The sequence below is a fragment of the Phodopus roborovskii genome, unplaced genomic scaffold, assembly GCF_943737965.1.
Source record: "Phodopus roborovskii unplaced genomic scaffold, PHOROB, whole genome shotgun sequence".
In the NCBI taxonomy this organism is placed as follows: Eukaryota; Metazoa; Chordata; class Mammalia; order Rodentia; family Cricetidae; genus Phodopus; species Phodopus roborovskii.
In genome coordinates, this window is record NW_026126482.1 from 20,898,839 (window position 1) to 20,915,929 (window position 17,091).

General features: G+C 44.8%; 2 protein-coding genes across 5 annotated transcripts in view; one reads left to right on the forward strand and one right to left on the reverse strand.

The window, feature by feature from the left end:
* Mak (male germ cell associated kinase) overlaps positions 1-3,633 on the forward strand; it is a 49,191-nt gene extending 45,558 nt beyond the window's left edge. For all 4 annotated transcript variants that reach the window (XM_051194385.1, XM_051194384.1, XM_051194387.1 and 1 more), the window contains one exon: positions 3,213-3,633. In XM_051194385.1, the coding sequence (XP_051050342.1) occupies positions 3,213-3,367 (155 nt within the window). In that variant the 3' untranslated portion in view covers positions 3,368-3,633. The remainder of the gene's footprint in view (positions 1-3,212) is intronic.
* Positions 3,634-6,824: 3,191 nt separating this feature from the next.
* On the reverse strand, positions 6,825-13,441 carry Tmem14c (transmembrane protein 14C). Its single transcript, XM_051194409.1, has 6 exons — positions 13,342-13,441; positions 12,478-12,536; positions 11,946-12,022; positions 11,255-11,356; positions 8,646-8,733; positions 6,825-7,281 (listed from the first exon to the last, which is right to left on the reverse strand). Exons 2-6 carry the CDS (start codon positions 12,498-12,500, stop codon positions 7,227-7,229), a joined length of 345 nt encoding a protein of 114 aa, XP_051050366.1. The 5' UTR covers positions 12,501-12,536; positions 13,342-13,441; the 3' UTR covers positions 6,825-7,226.
* Between the last annotated feature and the right edge of the window lie 3,650 nt (positions 13,442-17,091).

Sequence of the window (17,091 nt, forward strand, 5' to 3'; positions counted from 1 at the left end):
CGAAAGCTTTAGGCCAGTTTTACAATGAGGCCATTTACCATGACTAAACATTCCTTTTTAGGATAGAAAGCAAAACATGATGCACTTTTCTATCTGGGTACTCACTTTTGGTCTTTTTATTAAAAATAAATAAATAAAAATAAAACTAATTAAGGCTTTTCTGTATCAAACCTGTGAGATTACCATGCATATTTCTGCTTTCACTTTTAAAGACAATTGCTCTCTTAACTCTTCCTTTACTCTGCTTATCAGATTTCCCTCCAGGCGGTGATAGGAGGAGAGGCAAAAAAAAAGAAGTAAACATTGCTCCCTCCCAAGTGGTGCATGCTACCCATTAGGAAAACATTGCCTTCTGGGGCACCAGAAACACAAACAGGTCATTACCATATTTACTCGACTATTCCCTCCCCTCTCATAGTCCGCCCTCTGCCATCCTTCCTCACCCTCAAGTTTTGAAAGAAAAAAAAAAATCAAATTAATGCCTTCATAGCCTCCCATTTAACCTCTCCTTTCAAAGCCCCTAATATTTGCTCATCCCCTGCCTTGACAGTCACAAAACCAGGGGGCGTGGCCTATGTATATCGCCAACCACAGAAACCACAGGGCTGGATGATTTTCCTGAGGAATCTGTTTCATTCCTCCCAGATAGAGGGCAGCAACAGATCCAGGAAATGATTCCATCCAAGTTGAGCTTGGGGAGTTTATTGAGGGTAACCCCGACATCTGGACTGTTGAGAAGCCCCCCTCCCCCAAGCATAGGGAACAAGTCACAAAAGCTGAATCACTGGGTTTCCGGCATAACAAGCAGGCAGCTACATGACCAGTCCCACCGCCACCCCACCCCACAACTGTTTATTACTTACATGGCCTCTGGGAAGGGCCTGTGAGTCAGTTCCCCCAGTGCCCAGAGCCTTATACAATTAATGTGTTTCCTCAGCCTTTCTGAGCCTCCTCTCCCATGATCCCTTCACAGGCTCTGTACTCCACACACGGCTCCATTTGGACCCGAGACCACCATTGTGAGCTCCCTACATTGTGAGATTTCAGTTACAGCTATTTCTGGAAAGCACAGTCGCCTTCACTGACCCTTCTAGGTACATAGCCCTGACTTTTGTTTAGGCAGCTTATTCACTTTGAGCCCAGTAAAAGCAGTATGAAGAGATCTGGCAGACCACTAACAGCATGCCCCAACCTCAACCCCAACCACTGTGTATAGCAGTCAGGATGCCAGTATGACCCAGGGCTTTGCTCATGTAAGTGGAGGTCCATACCTGTAGACCACAGGCTCGTGTGACTAAGAAAGGCTGGGTAAAAAAAAAAAAAAAAAAAAAAAAAAAGGCTGAAAAACCAAATCAGCAAATACATCATAGCTGTGGAAGGTGTGGAATAGCCAGGTGCATCTCAGCATTGGTGCTGAGTTTATTCTAAGAGCATTGCAGCTGCACAGTGAAAAGATAAAGCCCGGTGCAAATACTGGTACCCTCCTCACGTAGACTGCCTGGGAAACCTGACTCTCAGTGTGGGATGAGGAGGAACTGAAGATGACATTCTAGGTCCTTGGATAATAGCTTATGCCTTGGTCACTGGAGACCTTTCAGCAATTTCCACTTGTTCAGATTAACAAATGTTTAACACATTTTAAATCTCTCTCAGATCAAGGGTGATAACCTGCTGACACTGGCCCAGCCTCTCTCACAAATCAGTACACAGTTAAATATACAAGTAAAACAAACCTTGTGGTTAAAGATTTGGGCTCCTCTAAAAGTTACTGATTGGAGCTGAAGAGATGGCTCATTGGCTAAGAGCACTGGTTGCCCTTGAATATGGCCCAAGTTCGATTCCCATCACCCCCATGGCTGTTCACAACTGCCTATAACTCAGGTTCCACGGATTCTCACGCCCTCTTCTGACCTCTTTGGGCACTGCACACACATGGTACACATACATAGATACAGGCAAAATACTCATCCACATTAAAACAACAACAACAACAACAAGTCTTTTAAAGATTTCTCTTTGAGGGTTTGTGTTATCACCCATGGTTTTACCAGTGTGTGTAGGGGGGGGGGGTGGGGAATGAAGCGCATGAACCTGGGTTATGGGTCACTGGTAGAGTTCCTGTCTATCTAGGTACATAATACCTGGCTTCTGTTTCTAGTACTTAAAATAGAGCAAAAGAAAGGAAGGGGGCACCAGAAGGAAGGAGAGAGAAGGAGGGAGGAGGAGGGAGAGGGAAAGAAAAAAAGAAAAGGATGGATGTAGCTCAGAGGTTACAAGCACTGATTCTCTTCTAGAGGTCCTGAGTTCAGTTCCCAGGAACCCGACAGATGCTCACAACCATCTATTATGAGATCTAATGCCCTCTTCTGGGATGCAGGCAGACATTCGGACAGAACACTGCATACATAATAAGTAATCATTAAAAAGGAAAGAAAGGAAAGGCAGAGCCAGATGTCATAGCAAACACCTTTGATCCCAGGACTCAGGAGGCAGAGGCAGGCAGATCTCTGGTAGCTCTAGGGCATCCTAGTCTACCTAGCAAATTCCAGGTCGGCCAGAGCTGTATAGTAGTATCTTTAAGAGAAATCTAAAATCTAAATAGCACATTTTCACTCAAACATAAAAGAGACTATAAAACTTCTTATGTACAGCTTCCACGAAGCCTGGATTCTGCACAGTTCCAAGTAATGTCTTTGGTATTGATGCTGTGTTTGTTACTTAGACTATACCCAGTGTGAAATTAGTCACCACACTGAGTCCAGCTCACTAAGGAACCATGGATGTTTCCTGGTCTTTTCACTCCCATTTAGCTAACTAAGAGTGGCAGTATCTAAATGACAAATCAGAAATGCTGGCTCTTAACACTACGGAAAATTCTGGGTAATGTTTGTGTAATACCCCACTAGAGTTTCTGCTTTAGCCAGCTTGATGGTGAACACCTGTAATCAGTACCAGGTGAGTAAAGATGAGCTGACCCTGACTGAGGCTAGCCTGGGCTACAACAGGAGTTCCAGACCAGTGTGAGCTACATAGCAAGAACTTGCCTCAAAGTGAAGAAAGACAGAAAAAGACACCGAACCTAACTAAATGCAAACCTTCACATTTGCTCTTAATAGCTTTCAAAGATAAACCCGCGCTTCCCTACAAAATGAAGACCAATTGCTTTATTTTGAACTTGATAATCAAATGAATGAAATTCTGATTTCTTTCAGAATATGCCTGGAACACAAAACCTAGCCGAGGCCAGTTTTCAGGACGAACTTACAATCCCACAGCAAAAAATCTCAACATTGTGAACCGCACACAGCCGGTCCCCTCGGTGCACGGGAGGACGGACTGGGTGGCTAAGTATGGAGGCCACCGGTAGGAGAGATGGAAACCCTGAAACATGGCTCCACAGAGGACTACCAAGCCCCCAACCCTGGGAGATGTCTACAGAGTCTATTTCTACTGAGTTCTGCAAGAAACACACCATTGTGGGTACCTCAAGGAGCAGCAGTCAGCTCCAGTTTGCTTCCTTTCCTGGAAATGCAATGTGTTGTCTTTACTCATGGCCACAGCGCTGACAAAGTACCTTGCTGAGGTTTTCGAGCGGGACTTTACAGAGTATTGAATAAACTATTTGCCAAAGTACTAAGTATTTGACCTACACATTACTAGATAAGTGCATAAGCTTTTAAAATTATGACTCTGGGCAGCAAGGGCACCATTTCCCTCTTACTTGCTGACTAATTAGCCTAAGCTATTGAGGTTCTGGTCACTGCAGAGACCTGAGCGGTTTGTCTCTGCTAACGTTTCTTACTGTGAGGCAGGCCCCTGGGCAGACTCGGCCTAGGCTCTGCTCTCACACCTTGGTAATGTCAGAAAGGTGGTAACTACCTTTTGGTTTTCGACATTTGGAAGTATGGGTTGAGTGATGGGGCACACCTTAGCAGCGTATCTTAGCAGGAAATAAACTTCTCTCTAGCCTCTAGGGATTAGCAGTGTGCCGGTCTGATTTTAGCACTGTTGTTGGTCTTTGACTAAACTGAACTCACGATGACCATCAGACTCTGTAGCTGGGTAAGTTCTACATTTATCGCACCAGGGTTCTTGTCATCTCATCATTAAGAACGTTCCGGAAACCATATCTATCTGATGCTTGTTCCTCTGACTCTCCAACTCCTGTTTCTGTGTTCCTACCAGAGACAAAGGTGCCAGCTGGTCCTGGGCAAACTCTCGCTGCTGCAGGTCACTAACTAGGTTCTGACCTCACCTTCCAGCCACCGGGCAAACATGCTCAGCTGCCATGGCAGGGTTCATGTAGTTCATTGTTCTTAGTTTTATTACTAAAGTTTTCTTCATAGATATTTTGAAGGTAGGACTACATTAAACCTGCCAGTTGCTGGGCTGGACATGATTAGTACTGTATATTCTTTTGAAAGAATAATGTTATTGCCTGTTTTTATGTATTTATGGCTTTGTAATAGATGCTCATATAACTGACATCATTTTGTGAGCGTTGCCCAGAGGCACATTATCAAATCATATATTTTTGTATAGAAGACATAGCTGTTCATATTTTACATGTTTAAAATGTTAAACTTGAAATAGTAATTTATCCTAGTCCTGATGGTTACATGTATTTGTACAATTTTATTGTCTCAAAGCTAATAAACATTCCTTGGTGTTTCTGAGAAACATGAACTCTGAATGCATATAGGGTTAACTAGTATGTTTTTCTATTATTAAACTTTATATTCTGTGGTCCATTTTGTTGTGCCTATTTTTTATGTTTTTAATTTATAAACAGCATAGAATATGCTTAGTATCATTATGATCTTTTTGAACGATGTTCCTGTGGCTCTCATTTTCCCATCTTGGCTGCCCTTCCTACCCATTCCTTGTCAGGCCCCATGTGTCCTTCTGCCAACCCTTCCTTATCACCTAACTACCTTCCTGTAGCGCCCGTACTACAATCTGTTCCACTAATCGGGCAAAGGCCTAGAGATTGAAATACGAGACAAGACAGCGCATCATCCGTGCAACAGGAATGCTGAATGCCGAATGCAGTTTATTGAGGGGGAAGGAACGAGCTTATATATTGACTCACAGCACAGTGGAAAACAATCAAGGATCAAGCGTGCAAGCTCTCAAGCTTAGTTCCTCAAATCAAGAAGAGTACCAAGAACTACTCTGGTGCAAGATGGTGGAGATGGTGGTGTGGTAGAATGCTTGCCTAACATGTATGAGCCTCTGGGTTGGATGCTCAGCCGGGCTAAACAAGATCAAAGCAGCACAATGAAATGAAGCAAACAAACAGCATAGGTGTAGAGCTAAGATCTGCCTAGTATGTGCATGGCCCTACATTTTACCTCAGCACCACAAACAATATTTAAGCTGGGAACAGTGCCATACACCTGTAATCCCAGGTACTTGGGAGGCTGAGGCAGGATTACTTGAGCTTAACTGAACACGGCCAGCTTGGGCAAGATTGCATAACCACAATCAAAACAAGTAAATTACTTAAATCTGAATCTCCAGAGAATTGACCCACACTATATACCACTCAACTGTGAATTTTTTATTATTATCTATCTATCTATTTATTATTATTATTATTATACCATGGATTTGGTACAACTATATGTGGAAGGCAAGCACTACAAGAAACTATAAAATCATTTCAGATCTAATTAAAGTCTTTGCACCACAGCAGTCGCTCTACAGTAGGACGAACCAAGTACTGGTGTCTCAGCTGTCATGCTGTCCACAATATAGTACCAAGATCAGTTGCACAAAATTCTGGCCATTATGCTAAATCCTGTAATACCAGTACTCTGAAAATGAAGAATTGTGAGTTCAAGGCCACCCTGGGGTATATATAAAGATCCTGCCTTAAAAAAAAAAAAAAAAAAAAAAAAAAAAGACATATACTGTCCAGGTGGTGGTGGCCCACACCTTTAATTCCAGCACTCAGGAGGCAAAGGCAGGTGGATCTCTGTGAGTTAGAGGCCAGCCTGGTGAACAGATCAAGTTTCAAGGCAGGCTCCAAAGCTACAGAGAAACCTGACTTGGAAAACCAAACCAAAATAATAATAATAATAATAATGAAACAAAAGACAAATTTTATCTGTTATCAACATGGTGCAGATATTAGAAACCATATTTAAGGATGAAATGGATAGGAGACACATCTGTAATCCTAGCACTTGGAAGGTAGAGGCACAGTAGTGAACAGAGGTGGGTACCTCAGGGTACAAGGGGTCTAAGCCTGCTTTCAAGACACTTAAGCACAGATGTGACATTAAGTCCTTGTTTCCAGTAGTTTTGTATGTTTTGGTTATTTGTTTTGGTTTTTTTTTTTTTTTTTTTTTTTTTTTGAGACAGGGTTTCATGTAGCACAGGTTAGCTTCAAACTTACAAAACTATGACCCTGAACTGATGACCCTGCTTCTGTATCCAAGGTACTAGGATTACAGCCACGCCCCACTACATCCAGGTAGTGGGGTTCCACACAGGGTCTCTGTGTAACAGCTCTGGCTGTCCTGGAACTCGATCTGTAGATCAGGCTGGCCTTGAACTCCCCTGACTCTGCCTCCCTAGCACTGGGATTAAAGGTGTGCAACACCACCACCACCACCACCACCACCAGCAGCAGCTCACAAATCATTTTTAAAACAAGCTTCCAGGCAATGTACAGCCAAACAATAACCTTCCTTAGTCATTCCAACGTGAAATCCCTAAGTATGATGTTTACGGGATCCCCTAACAGCGCCACACATCCTGCTATCCACATCTCAGTCTACATCCCAGACACTCCGACAAAGGAAACATCAGAGAAATGATTTTAATAGTAAACTTTATTTCCACTGGTTTTTCATTGTAACATAATTTCATAGCAGACCTATGCAAAAGATCCCATATCGCAAATGTCACCAAGAGATTTCACATACTTCTGAGCAGAATGTGTGGCTCTGGGGGCCCCAGTGTTGACAGCCTACATTTTACCCCTAGTACAGAAAGGAGAGATGTCATACCACAAGAGTGAAATCTGCTCTCGGGTTAGACACTCACCACCCCTAAACAGTTACAACAGTAAAAGCTCATTGTCACCTCATCGTGCTCAGTGTACATTTTCGAAATGTCAGAGTATGTAAATGCACTGCACTTTTTCCTTCAGACATTGTAAATGTGGAAGTTTGGAGAGTTTCAGTTCTTCATGAGCCCAAGCAGGGGTATGGTTACTACTGATGGGGAGAACTCAACACGCTAATTCCAAGCTTGGCAACCATCAGCAAACTGTTCAAAGAAAAAAAAAAAAAAAAAAAAAAAAAACAAGTGATTAGGCAAAGGCCACATCAGGTGGCTGCTTTCTTAAAAGATCAAAACCTGCAGGTCCCTCACAACTGTGTATGAAAAGAAGTGAGAAAGCAGAAGTTGGAAGACAACATCCTCCCCCAAGGAGGCCCAGAAAAACCACGCCCAGTCTTACAGTGGCACAGGGCACTCCTGGTCCAATGCCAATAATTGGAAAGGGCTGAGGAAATGAAGGCAAGAGAGACCAAGCAAGGCCTTAAAAGTTACAGAGCCAATTAATGGCAGGTTTCCTGCCTCCCAGATTAGTGGTCATGACCTTGGCCCACTATTTTGTTTCCAGAGTAAAAGGCCTCTGGGCAGTCATGGTTCCACTTTAATCCCAGCACTCGAGAGGCAGAGCCAGGTGGATCTCTGTGAGTTCAAAGCCAGCCTGATCTACAGAGCGAGTTCCAGGACAGCAAGAGTTCAACCCCCAGCCCACGAAAAAAAGACTTCAACCAATAGCATAATCAGAGTCAAAGAGAAACATGTATCTATTTTCCTGAGACAGGTTTTGTTGTTGTTGCTTTACTTTTGTTCTTTCTTTCTTTCTTTCTTTCTTTCTTTCTTTCTTTCTTTGTTTCTTCCTTTCTTTCTCTTTCTTTCCTTCCTTCCTTCCTTCCTTCCTTCCTTCCTTCCTTCCTTCCTTCCTTCTTTCTTTCTTTCTTTCTTTCTTTCTTTCTTTCTTTCTTTCTTTCTTTCTTTCTTTTTTTATTCTCCTGCTTCCAGAATGTGTTTCTTATACTTAAGATCTTGTCAATTTGCTAGGCTTAGTCCCAGCCCTGGGGAGGCAGAGGCAGGTGGATCTCTGTAGGTTCAAGACCAGCCTGGAACAAGAGCTAGTTCCAGAAAAGCCTCCAAAGCCACAGAGAAAACCCTGTCTCAGGAAAAAAAAAAAAAAAGTTTGGTTTATGTTGTTTCAAAATTAAAATTAGAAAAATGGGATTCAGTAAAAAAAATTCCCTTCTAGCAAAACTTTCAATAAAGGACACTCAAGTAACTAAGAAATAGGGAACCAACATGGACAGTCTCAGTCACACCCAAGGGTTTGGCCAGAGGCTTGTGACAGCGTAATGTAGGGGAGTCTAGGACAGTCCACAAAGCAAATTCAAGATCATGTCTATGACGAATGAATATACTTAAGTGCTAAGTATTTGATTTGTAGCCTTTCCTACCTGTGTACAACCTTTTATGGGAGCTGAAGTCTAGGATCAGACACATGGAAAGGAGCGTATTTCTGACTGTATGAAGTGTCTTGAGCACAAAACTAACCACTGTCAGGGTAAAGAGAAATGGAATGAAAGTACCTGGCACCTGCGATTAAACCTGCAGGCATAAATTTCCCAGAGTTGTAGAATCTCATCCCCATGATGCCAGCCAAGGTCCCGGATGTAGCTGAGAAAGATAGTCAAAAAGTGAGCACATCCTACATGCAAGGGAGGAGGGCAGGGAGGACCCACCCACCTTTTGAGGCCCAGACTCCATCCTACACTGGAGCTTAGAGAGTAGACAGATCACTGAAATGGGTCTTGGAAGGCTATGTCCACCCCAGGTCCCCAACCTCTCTGTTTCCTGGTCCCTCGTGGTGTAAACACACCCTTTCACAAAGGGTTGGCCCAGTCTCATCACCATGCCTTCCATCACGACAGCTCTCTGAAACCAGGAGCAACTGTCGACTGGTATTCTGGCCTCAATTCCCCTACCTTCTGTAAAACCAAGGCCTCAGCCATAAATGTTTTTACTTTCTCAAAAACACCATGCAGTTTCTTTACCCTACATGCTCTGACGGCTGGCTACCAAGTGTTTACAGAAAAACATTGACTGTATATGTACGCTGACTATACTCAATGATACTCTACGCCCTTGTAGTATTTCCAGCCTCAAGATGCAAGCTGGCTTAAAGAATCACACACACAAGTCTAATTTGTGCTACAGTGATTGCTCCACATATGACCTAGCAGTGAGCACACAGCTGATTCAGAAATATTACAAAAGGGCTAACTAGGGAAGCAAAGACAGCCAGTATCTGCAGACATAGCTTAGCAGCGGAGAGCTAGGCTCGGAAGGTGGTGGCCATGGAGATGGAGAGGAAAAGAGCGCTGCTGGGGGCTGAGTGACAGGGCTGAGGGCAAGAACAACCCAAAACTGAATGCATAGAGAAGACTGGGTGCTCAAGAAAGTGAGTGGATCCGACAGATGTGCTAAAACATCTACATGCATGAGGAGCTTCGCACAGAGGTTCTCAACCTGCATATCAGGTATTTATATTAAGATTCATAACAGTATCAAAATTACCGTTAGGAAGTAGCAAGGAAATAATTGTATGGTTGGGGACTACCACAATGTAAAGAATTGTATTAAAGGGCTGCAGCATTAAGAAGGTTGGGACGGTGGCAGACACCTTTAATCCCAGCACTCAAGAGGCAGAGGTAGACAGATCTCTGTGAGTTCAAGGTCAGCCTGGTCTACAGAGTGAGTTCTAGGACACAGAGAAACTCTGTCTGGGAAAAAAAAAAAAAAAAAAAAAAAAAAAAAAAACCAAAGGTAAGGGACCAATGATTTAACAGATAAGCTTGTGAGTCACTTGTGTACTGAAAACAAGGCACGACCTTCAATGGCACTGTCAAGGGAGAGACAAGCCAGGCCTTAATCAGAGTGCTTACTAGTCAGAAAGGAAGAGAGAAAACAAAGGGGGAAAAACAGACAGAAAATCTGGTCACCTATCTTGAGGAGAGGCCCCAGTCATATAAAATAAAGGCTGTACCTCAAACAGCAAGATCTGTACAGACACAGTGAGACTTGGGGAGGTAAGCATCCAATGGTCAAGGGAATAAAAATGAAGACTGGCATGGATCCACGATGTCTGAGAGAGGAAGAAATGAGGGAAAAAAAAAAAAAAACTTTTGGAAGGGAAGAGGAAAGCCAGTGACAAGAGGAAGTGGGCTAAGAGGTTTCTTTCCTAAAGGAATCAAAGTTGGCTGCAATATGAACTTTATGTGTAGACTCCCACAACAGAAGGGATCTTACACGGGAATACAAGTAAGTGACGGACCCTAGGCAGTTCACAGTTCGGGAGCCAAAGCCCTGATGGAAGAGGAGGGAAATGGAAATGGACAGCTGGAAGCTGAAGGCTATATGGGTGACCCTGGTTAGTGGCTGCAGGTTTTTTCAATCGAGTACTCATTCGGTCATTTGAAGAATGCAAAATGCTGGGATTAGAGGCAGAAGTGGTCTACCAGCCACTCCAAACCATGATGAGGAAACTGTTCACAAGAACTGAGAGCCCAGTGCAGCCTCTCTTCAGGCTGCCCACAGCTGGTGTGCAGAACCCATCTTTGGGAGGGATTCAAGTGTTCTTACACAGTGGTTATGAGAGGCACAGAGGTACCAAGTCCCTGACAAAAGGTGGAGACCAAGAAAAATGTGTCAAACATCACTGTAAGAAGCCATCATCTCCCACCCCATCCCCCTCCAGCCCCCACCCTGGGCTGCACCAGGACACTCATCTACCTGATTTCCCAGTGAGCTTGAATGCTCCCCAAAGGCAAGGTCTGTGTCTTACACAATTAATTGATGATAAAGGGGGGATAAGTCCAACTGGGGAAAAGGTTACGTGGACTCAGGCCTCATGTGGTGTGTGAAATTTCTCTAAGCTTCAAGCAGGCTGTCTTCAATATGGAACCTCGGGAGTTAACACACACTGCCTAGTCCAGTTTAAAACACATCTCACTGGGAAAATTAAATCCGTGCTCTATGAAAGCCTTCAGCATTCTGTATACAAAAGGAAAACAACCCAGGCTTTTCCACTATGAAAGCGACCTCTACCTTGGCAGAAGCAAGTGACTTGGAAAGAACCTGCCACACCTGCCCACCAGTCTCACAACCAAGCAGAACACAGAGCCCGGGACAAACCTACCTAGGAAAACCCACACATTCCTGGGATCCTGAGATAGCTGGTAAGCGCCAAGGCCTGCTAGGCTCCCGAAGAAGAGTCCAGCAGCCAGGGATGGCACACTACCTGTGGAGAAGCAAATGGACACACATCTGGGTTGTAATGTCAGACATTCCATATGGGATCTGCAAGACTCCCCTCCCCTGCAGAGGAAAACTCTAGAGAGTTCACGAGGCCTAGAGCTACAGCGCTCCCAGCGTGAGGGAGCCCGGGTAATCTACCAGAGAGGTTGGGGTCTTACATCCCAGCCCTGCCTCCTTTAGGAGGTGTGACTCAATATGGTGCGTGTCTGGCCACACAAGGCCTCGGCTTGAGCCTGGTGTTAAACAGATAATACAGAGTAGAGACAAGAGGTTTCCTACTTGAGGAGCTAACAGATAGCACACTGAAATGTGGCGTATGGCAATGGAGGATAACAACCATGCACTACCACCTCAGCCTATCTGCATGTAAACAGGCAAAAAAAAAAAAAAAAAAAAAAAAAAAAATGTCTGGCTCAGCTTAGCCAGATAATGTAAGGCCAGGAGCCTATGAAGGCTGCACTCAGGGACCTAAAGCAAACCTGAGTCAAGCAAAATTGGGCTTCAAGGACCCTGGGAACCCACATTTCACTGGACTAGGGTGACAATGGGCCAAGAGTACAGGAAAGGCTTACCTGCTTTTGCATAGCCAATAATCCCACCAGTAGCAACGAGGGCTGCATAGCCAAAGCCAAGATAATGTAAAGGCACCCTGGAATGGCAAAGGGGAGAAGCCAAGTTTAAAACACAACACACAAAATCCCTGGATGCAGCAAGTGTGATGCTCAGGATTGGTAAAGATGTGCCTCCCAGGAGTTTGATTACATTGCAGGGCAGAGAAAACCAACTCCGATGACAAATTTTCCTCTGACCCCTACACAAACAACATGGCCCAAAGTGCATCCACACAAATAAACAAACACAAAGGTTGTCATTTCCAGCTAATCCTGTCACTGTACAGAGAGAATAAAGAGAGGCTGGGTGACACGCCTACTCAACAGAACTAGACAGTGGCCGACCCGATTAAACCCAGGTCCCAGGCCACTAGTCCAGGGATCATGGCACACAACCTATGCTGCCCCTAGGCTGTGCCAGGCTGAATGCTCGTGTTACATGCTCTGGTTTAGAAGCTCCAGGTGATTCTATTCCTAAGCACTGGGCACTTACAGTGGGCCACTGTCCTTCTGCATTGTTCAGTCACTTTGGAGACCACACCAGGCCTGCACCTGTGGAGGAGGGAGGGGTCAGAGAAGTTAGGACACTCAGGCCTCTGGCTGTCAGAAAGAAATGAGTTCAAAGTACAGCTCTTGGTATGGGTGCAACGGGTCCTTGGAAACCCAGCCTCTGGTCACCTTAGACCTGCTACCTGGTGAAGGTAATTGGGTAACAAGTAAAGTCTTTCTTCCGTGTGTAGGGAAGTGCTGGAGAGGCACCAAGCATTTGTACTACAACCTCCGCTCCAGCAAGAGCCCACAGAAGTCAGCAGGAGTCATTGACCAGCTTTGGACAGGGACCAACCTGACTGCTTCATCAGTTAACTGAGTGACTGCAAAATCCGAAGCCAAACGGCCTATGCTTCAACTCAGCTCTTATCCTCTCCGAAGGCCAGGATGAGTGCTGCTTCCTCGCAAACGTCAATACTCAGCATACAAACTTTCAGAAACCCTTGGGTCCGACCTTCAGCTCCTGTTAGGCTGGAGCCAGGGACTAGAAAATGCCCAGGAACCCGAGTCACAATTGCACTAGACGCTACCTACACTCCTACAAAGCAACTAACTCCTGCTCCCTTATAGAACAGCCCTCCGCGGCACCGAAGCAGCGCAAGCGCGTTTGGGCTTCCACTCCCGGAAGGCGGGAGTCCCCGGGTCAGGAGAGTCAGAACCGCAGTTACAGAACGTTTTAGAGCAGCGGCGAGCGGGCCCGTGAAGCGAGCTCGGCAGAGAGTGCACCGGAGAGCCCCGGCGCCTGCGCACCGAGCGGCCGCGTGCGGAACAATTCCCGAGTGGCAAAATCCGCAAAGTAAGAACACACCCAAGACCGGAGTCGGAGGCCGGAGGCCTGCGCGGGAGGACGAAGGCGAGGACGGGCACACAGCGAGGAAGCCGGGTCAGAAGTCGGGTCTGCAGACGTCACGGCGCGCGCGGCGTCCCAGCGGGAAGGGCGGAGCCAAGGGGAGAGGCTGGGCGTCGTCTGGGGCGGGGCTTTAGGGGAGGGGCGGGGCTTGCTGTTATCCAAGGGAGGGGGCGAGGTTTGGTTCCCAGCAGGTTGAGTTTGGGGTTCCTTGTAGAGGTGGGGCTTGGGTGTAGTACCTGGCACATAAGTGCTCTTGGGAGAATGAGATGGAGAGGTGGTTAGCAAAAGGAAATATCAAGACAACACTCAAAAATCAGTGGCCATTGTCTCTTATTATCAAACCACTGAAGGAAGAAAATCCTTCACACTGTCCCCACAATTATTATCAAACCACTGAAGGAAGAAAATCCTGCACACTGTCCCCACAATTGCTGATATAAGAGGAAGGGCAATAGGAAGCAGGCAAAATCCTAGGCTTGAACATCGTAAACAACAGCTCTCTATTCCTTGGCTAGATGGTTTCAAAAGCCGTGCAGGGCTCTACATGTCCTTCACCACACAGGGATGGGGTGGGGGTGTTGTTTGCTTTGTTTTCTCTTTATTAAGGTAGCTTGCAGCTATGGGTTAGAGTGGCCTTGTCTTATCTATTATCTTTCACTTTCCTATGCTATCCAAATTCTCTTCTGGATAACCTTGGCCTTAATCAGACAGTCTTGTTTCTTTGTATAATTACACACACACACACACACACACACACACACACACACACACTTTCTTGAGTTCAAGGCTAGCCAGTTGGTCTTACTCCTCACTGCCCTCTCTGCTGGAAATACCTTTCTTATATTCTAAAATCTTAATCTCATTTCTTAGATGGGTAGAGCTGCCCCCCCAAAAAAAGATCATTACATTGAAAACCAATTTACCTCAAAGCGCTTACCTTTTGGGCAGTGATATTTTTCTTTTCAGCTCCAGAATCTGGGCAGATGGCCGACACACCTGGTAAACAATGTATGACTATTGAACGGGGGGGGGGGGGCATATAGTAGGAAACACACTAGTGCCAAGAGATGGAATTGTGTGTGAAAATCTGCTTCTATGCAAATATCCACATAGGTATTCCAACATATTACATCCCTAGCATGAAAAACAAAATCCACCCAGCTCCCTAAAACTTTTGTTCCTTATTTTGACTCACACTACTGTCTTATAGCAAACTGTGATATCCAAGGAAAGTTCCCTTAGCCACACTGGCACAGACTAAATCACAATGCTGGAAAGGTGGGGTTGAAGGGTTAGCTTGGTGGTAGGGTATAAGGCTCTGGATTAGGTCCCCAGAACAAGGGGGTAGGGATGTTGAGAACTGATTTGCCTGGTTTAAAATCCGTTTCAAACAGGGAAAATGGGATAAATAAGAACCACTGGGAGAAGGCACCAGCCTGGTAGAAGAGGCGCATTAGCCTCTCAGTGTTTATATATTGTTACCTACCTACCCCCATCTGTCATCAGCCGTGATGAGGATAGATCTTAAGTGGAGACATTTAAATAGTGAGCCAATCTATTTCAAAAATGTTTGCCCTGGGGGCACTAGGCAACATTTACTCCTCATAAGGTCTCAATACAAACCAAAGCTCACCCTGAGGAACCAATGAGTTTATTAAGGTTACTTACAGAGAATGGCTGAGGGGTTACAGGCCCCTCAGAATGACAGGAAAGCAGTCACTCTGTAAGGTCTGCACCTAGCATGAATTATGGCTGCATAGAGCCCTGTTGCAGAATATTTATTTACACTGTAAATAAAGATGTATCTCTGCCTCTAAGGTACCTTCTGATTGGCTTAATAAAGAGCTGAATGGCCAATAGCTAGGCAGGCAGGGTTTCTGGGGAGAGAGAGGAAGAGGAGGAAACTGAGCACATGAATTTCACCACCAGACACAGCTGGATCAGAAGATGGCCACCTGGATCAGATAGTATTGTACAATAGAATCACACACTCCATCAGAGATGCACTGTGCCTGTTGGCCAGTGGAGCACAGGGCTATTACTGTGGATGTATGGAGTTAAAATGGATGACCTAATTAGGGGCTTGTGATGCCTTCAGTTCTTATGTATTTTGTCTCCTGTCCAGTGTATCATACTGGATGCCTCACATAAATTTGAAAGCTATGAATACTTGGGTATCTTGAACTATTTATTCCTATTTATGCTTTACACACTTCCTATTCATTACTTCTATTATTTTTTTCCCTAGGGTGGGGCCTGCATTGTTCTGGCTGGCCTGGAACTCCTGGGCTCATTACCCCCTTGCCTCAGCCTCCTGAGTTACTGAGACTCCAAGAGTATGGCAGCTGAATTACTATTTATACCAGGTTTATAAACTCCCCCTACCTATCCATTTCTTAGTAGGCCACAACTCTTTGCCACTATGGATACAACAGTGGCTGACAGCACCAAGGTTCTCAGATGCTGGGAACAAAAGGATCACCTAACTAAAGTAGGGCCAACTGGAAGGCATAACTCGCTTCTGTAGGCACTAGGGGAACACCAAAGCTCCAAGTTGCAATCAAATCACAGAATTCCTGAAAAAGCTTGGACAAAGCTGAGATTAAACTTACAATCCTGTGATTGAATCCCATGCTTTTGTTTTTTAGCTTTTTGGTTTCTTTAGATGGGGGTCTCAAATAGTCCCAAATACCTTGAGTTCCTGGACTTCCTTCTATGTCCAAAATGCCAAGATTACAAGAATGCCCCACCATGCTCACCAAAAATGTTTGCATACACTCCTTTCAAAGCAAGACTATCTTTTATAGGAAAACCAAACTCAGGCTGGAGAGTGGCTCAGTGTTTGAGTAATGGCTGCTCTTCCAGAGGACCTGAGTTCAATTCCTAGCACCCACATGGCAACTCAAGGCTCTAACTCCCAGAGGACCCAATACCCTCACACAAATATACAGGCAAAATACCAATTCACATAAAATTAAAAAAAAAAAAAAAGAAAGAAAGAAAGAAAAGAAACCTCTATCATAGATTTTACTGTGTTGAGGGTGAGAGGGAGTTCATGTGTTACAAGTATGGAGGTCAGAAGACAACTTGTAGGAATCAGTTTTTTCCTTTCACACCTGGGCTTCAGGAGTTGAGCTCAGGTCTTTGGGCATGGTAGCATGTACCCTCATCTACCACCAAGCCATCCTGCTGGCCCATATTTTTACCTTTTTTTTTATTTCTACTTACACTATGACACTGGGTCTTCTCATCCTTTAATATCAAGACATTCAGGCATCTATTGAGCTGTTCTTTTTTATTTATGTATGTGCGTAGCTCTTGCTCTCCAGAAACTTGCTATGTAGACCAGGCTGGCCTTGAACTCAGAGATACGCCTGCTTCTGCCTCCTAAGTGCTGACTTTATATGATGAGGGTGGCAGGAACAGGTCACTGTCATTCAACACCTACAGTGTGCTAAGCTTGTTCTAAGACCTACATACACAGATACATCTTAACCTTATACCAATCCTGCAACACACAAAGGTATTATGTCTCTTATAGTCAGTCACACTGTGCCATCATGGCAACAAGAAAGTGAGCTAAGATTGGTTTAGACTAGCTTAAGTAGGTGAATATTTTTGATGCTCTGAAAGATGAAAAATTATGAGAAGTGTTTTCTTGCCCTTAAATTTGCTTGTCATTCACCACTTAGAAGCAGAATTGTCTGG

Coding starts and splice junctions, on each gene's coding strand:
- Tmem14c (XM_051194409.1), bottom strand. CDS start 12,500: ATGCAGAAGGACAGTGGCCCACT. Junction 12,023..12,477: donor CAGAAGGACAGTGGCCCACT/GTAAGTGCCCAG, acceptor TTGCCATTCCAG/GGTGCCTTTACATTATCTTG. Junction 7,282..8,645: donor GGTTTAATCGCAGGTGCCAG/GTACTTTCATTC, acceptor TTCTTTGAACAG/TTTGCTGATGGTTGCCAAGC.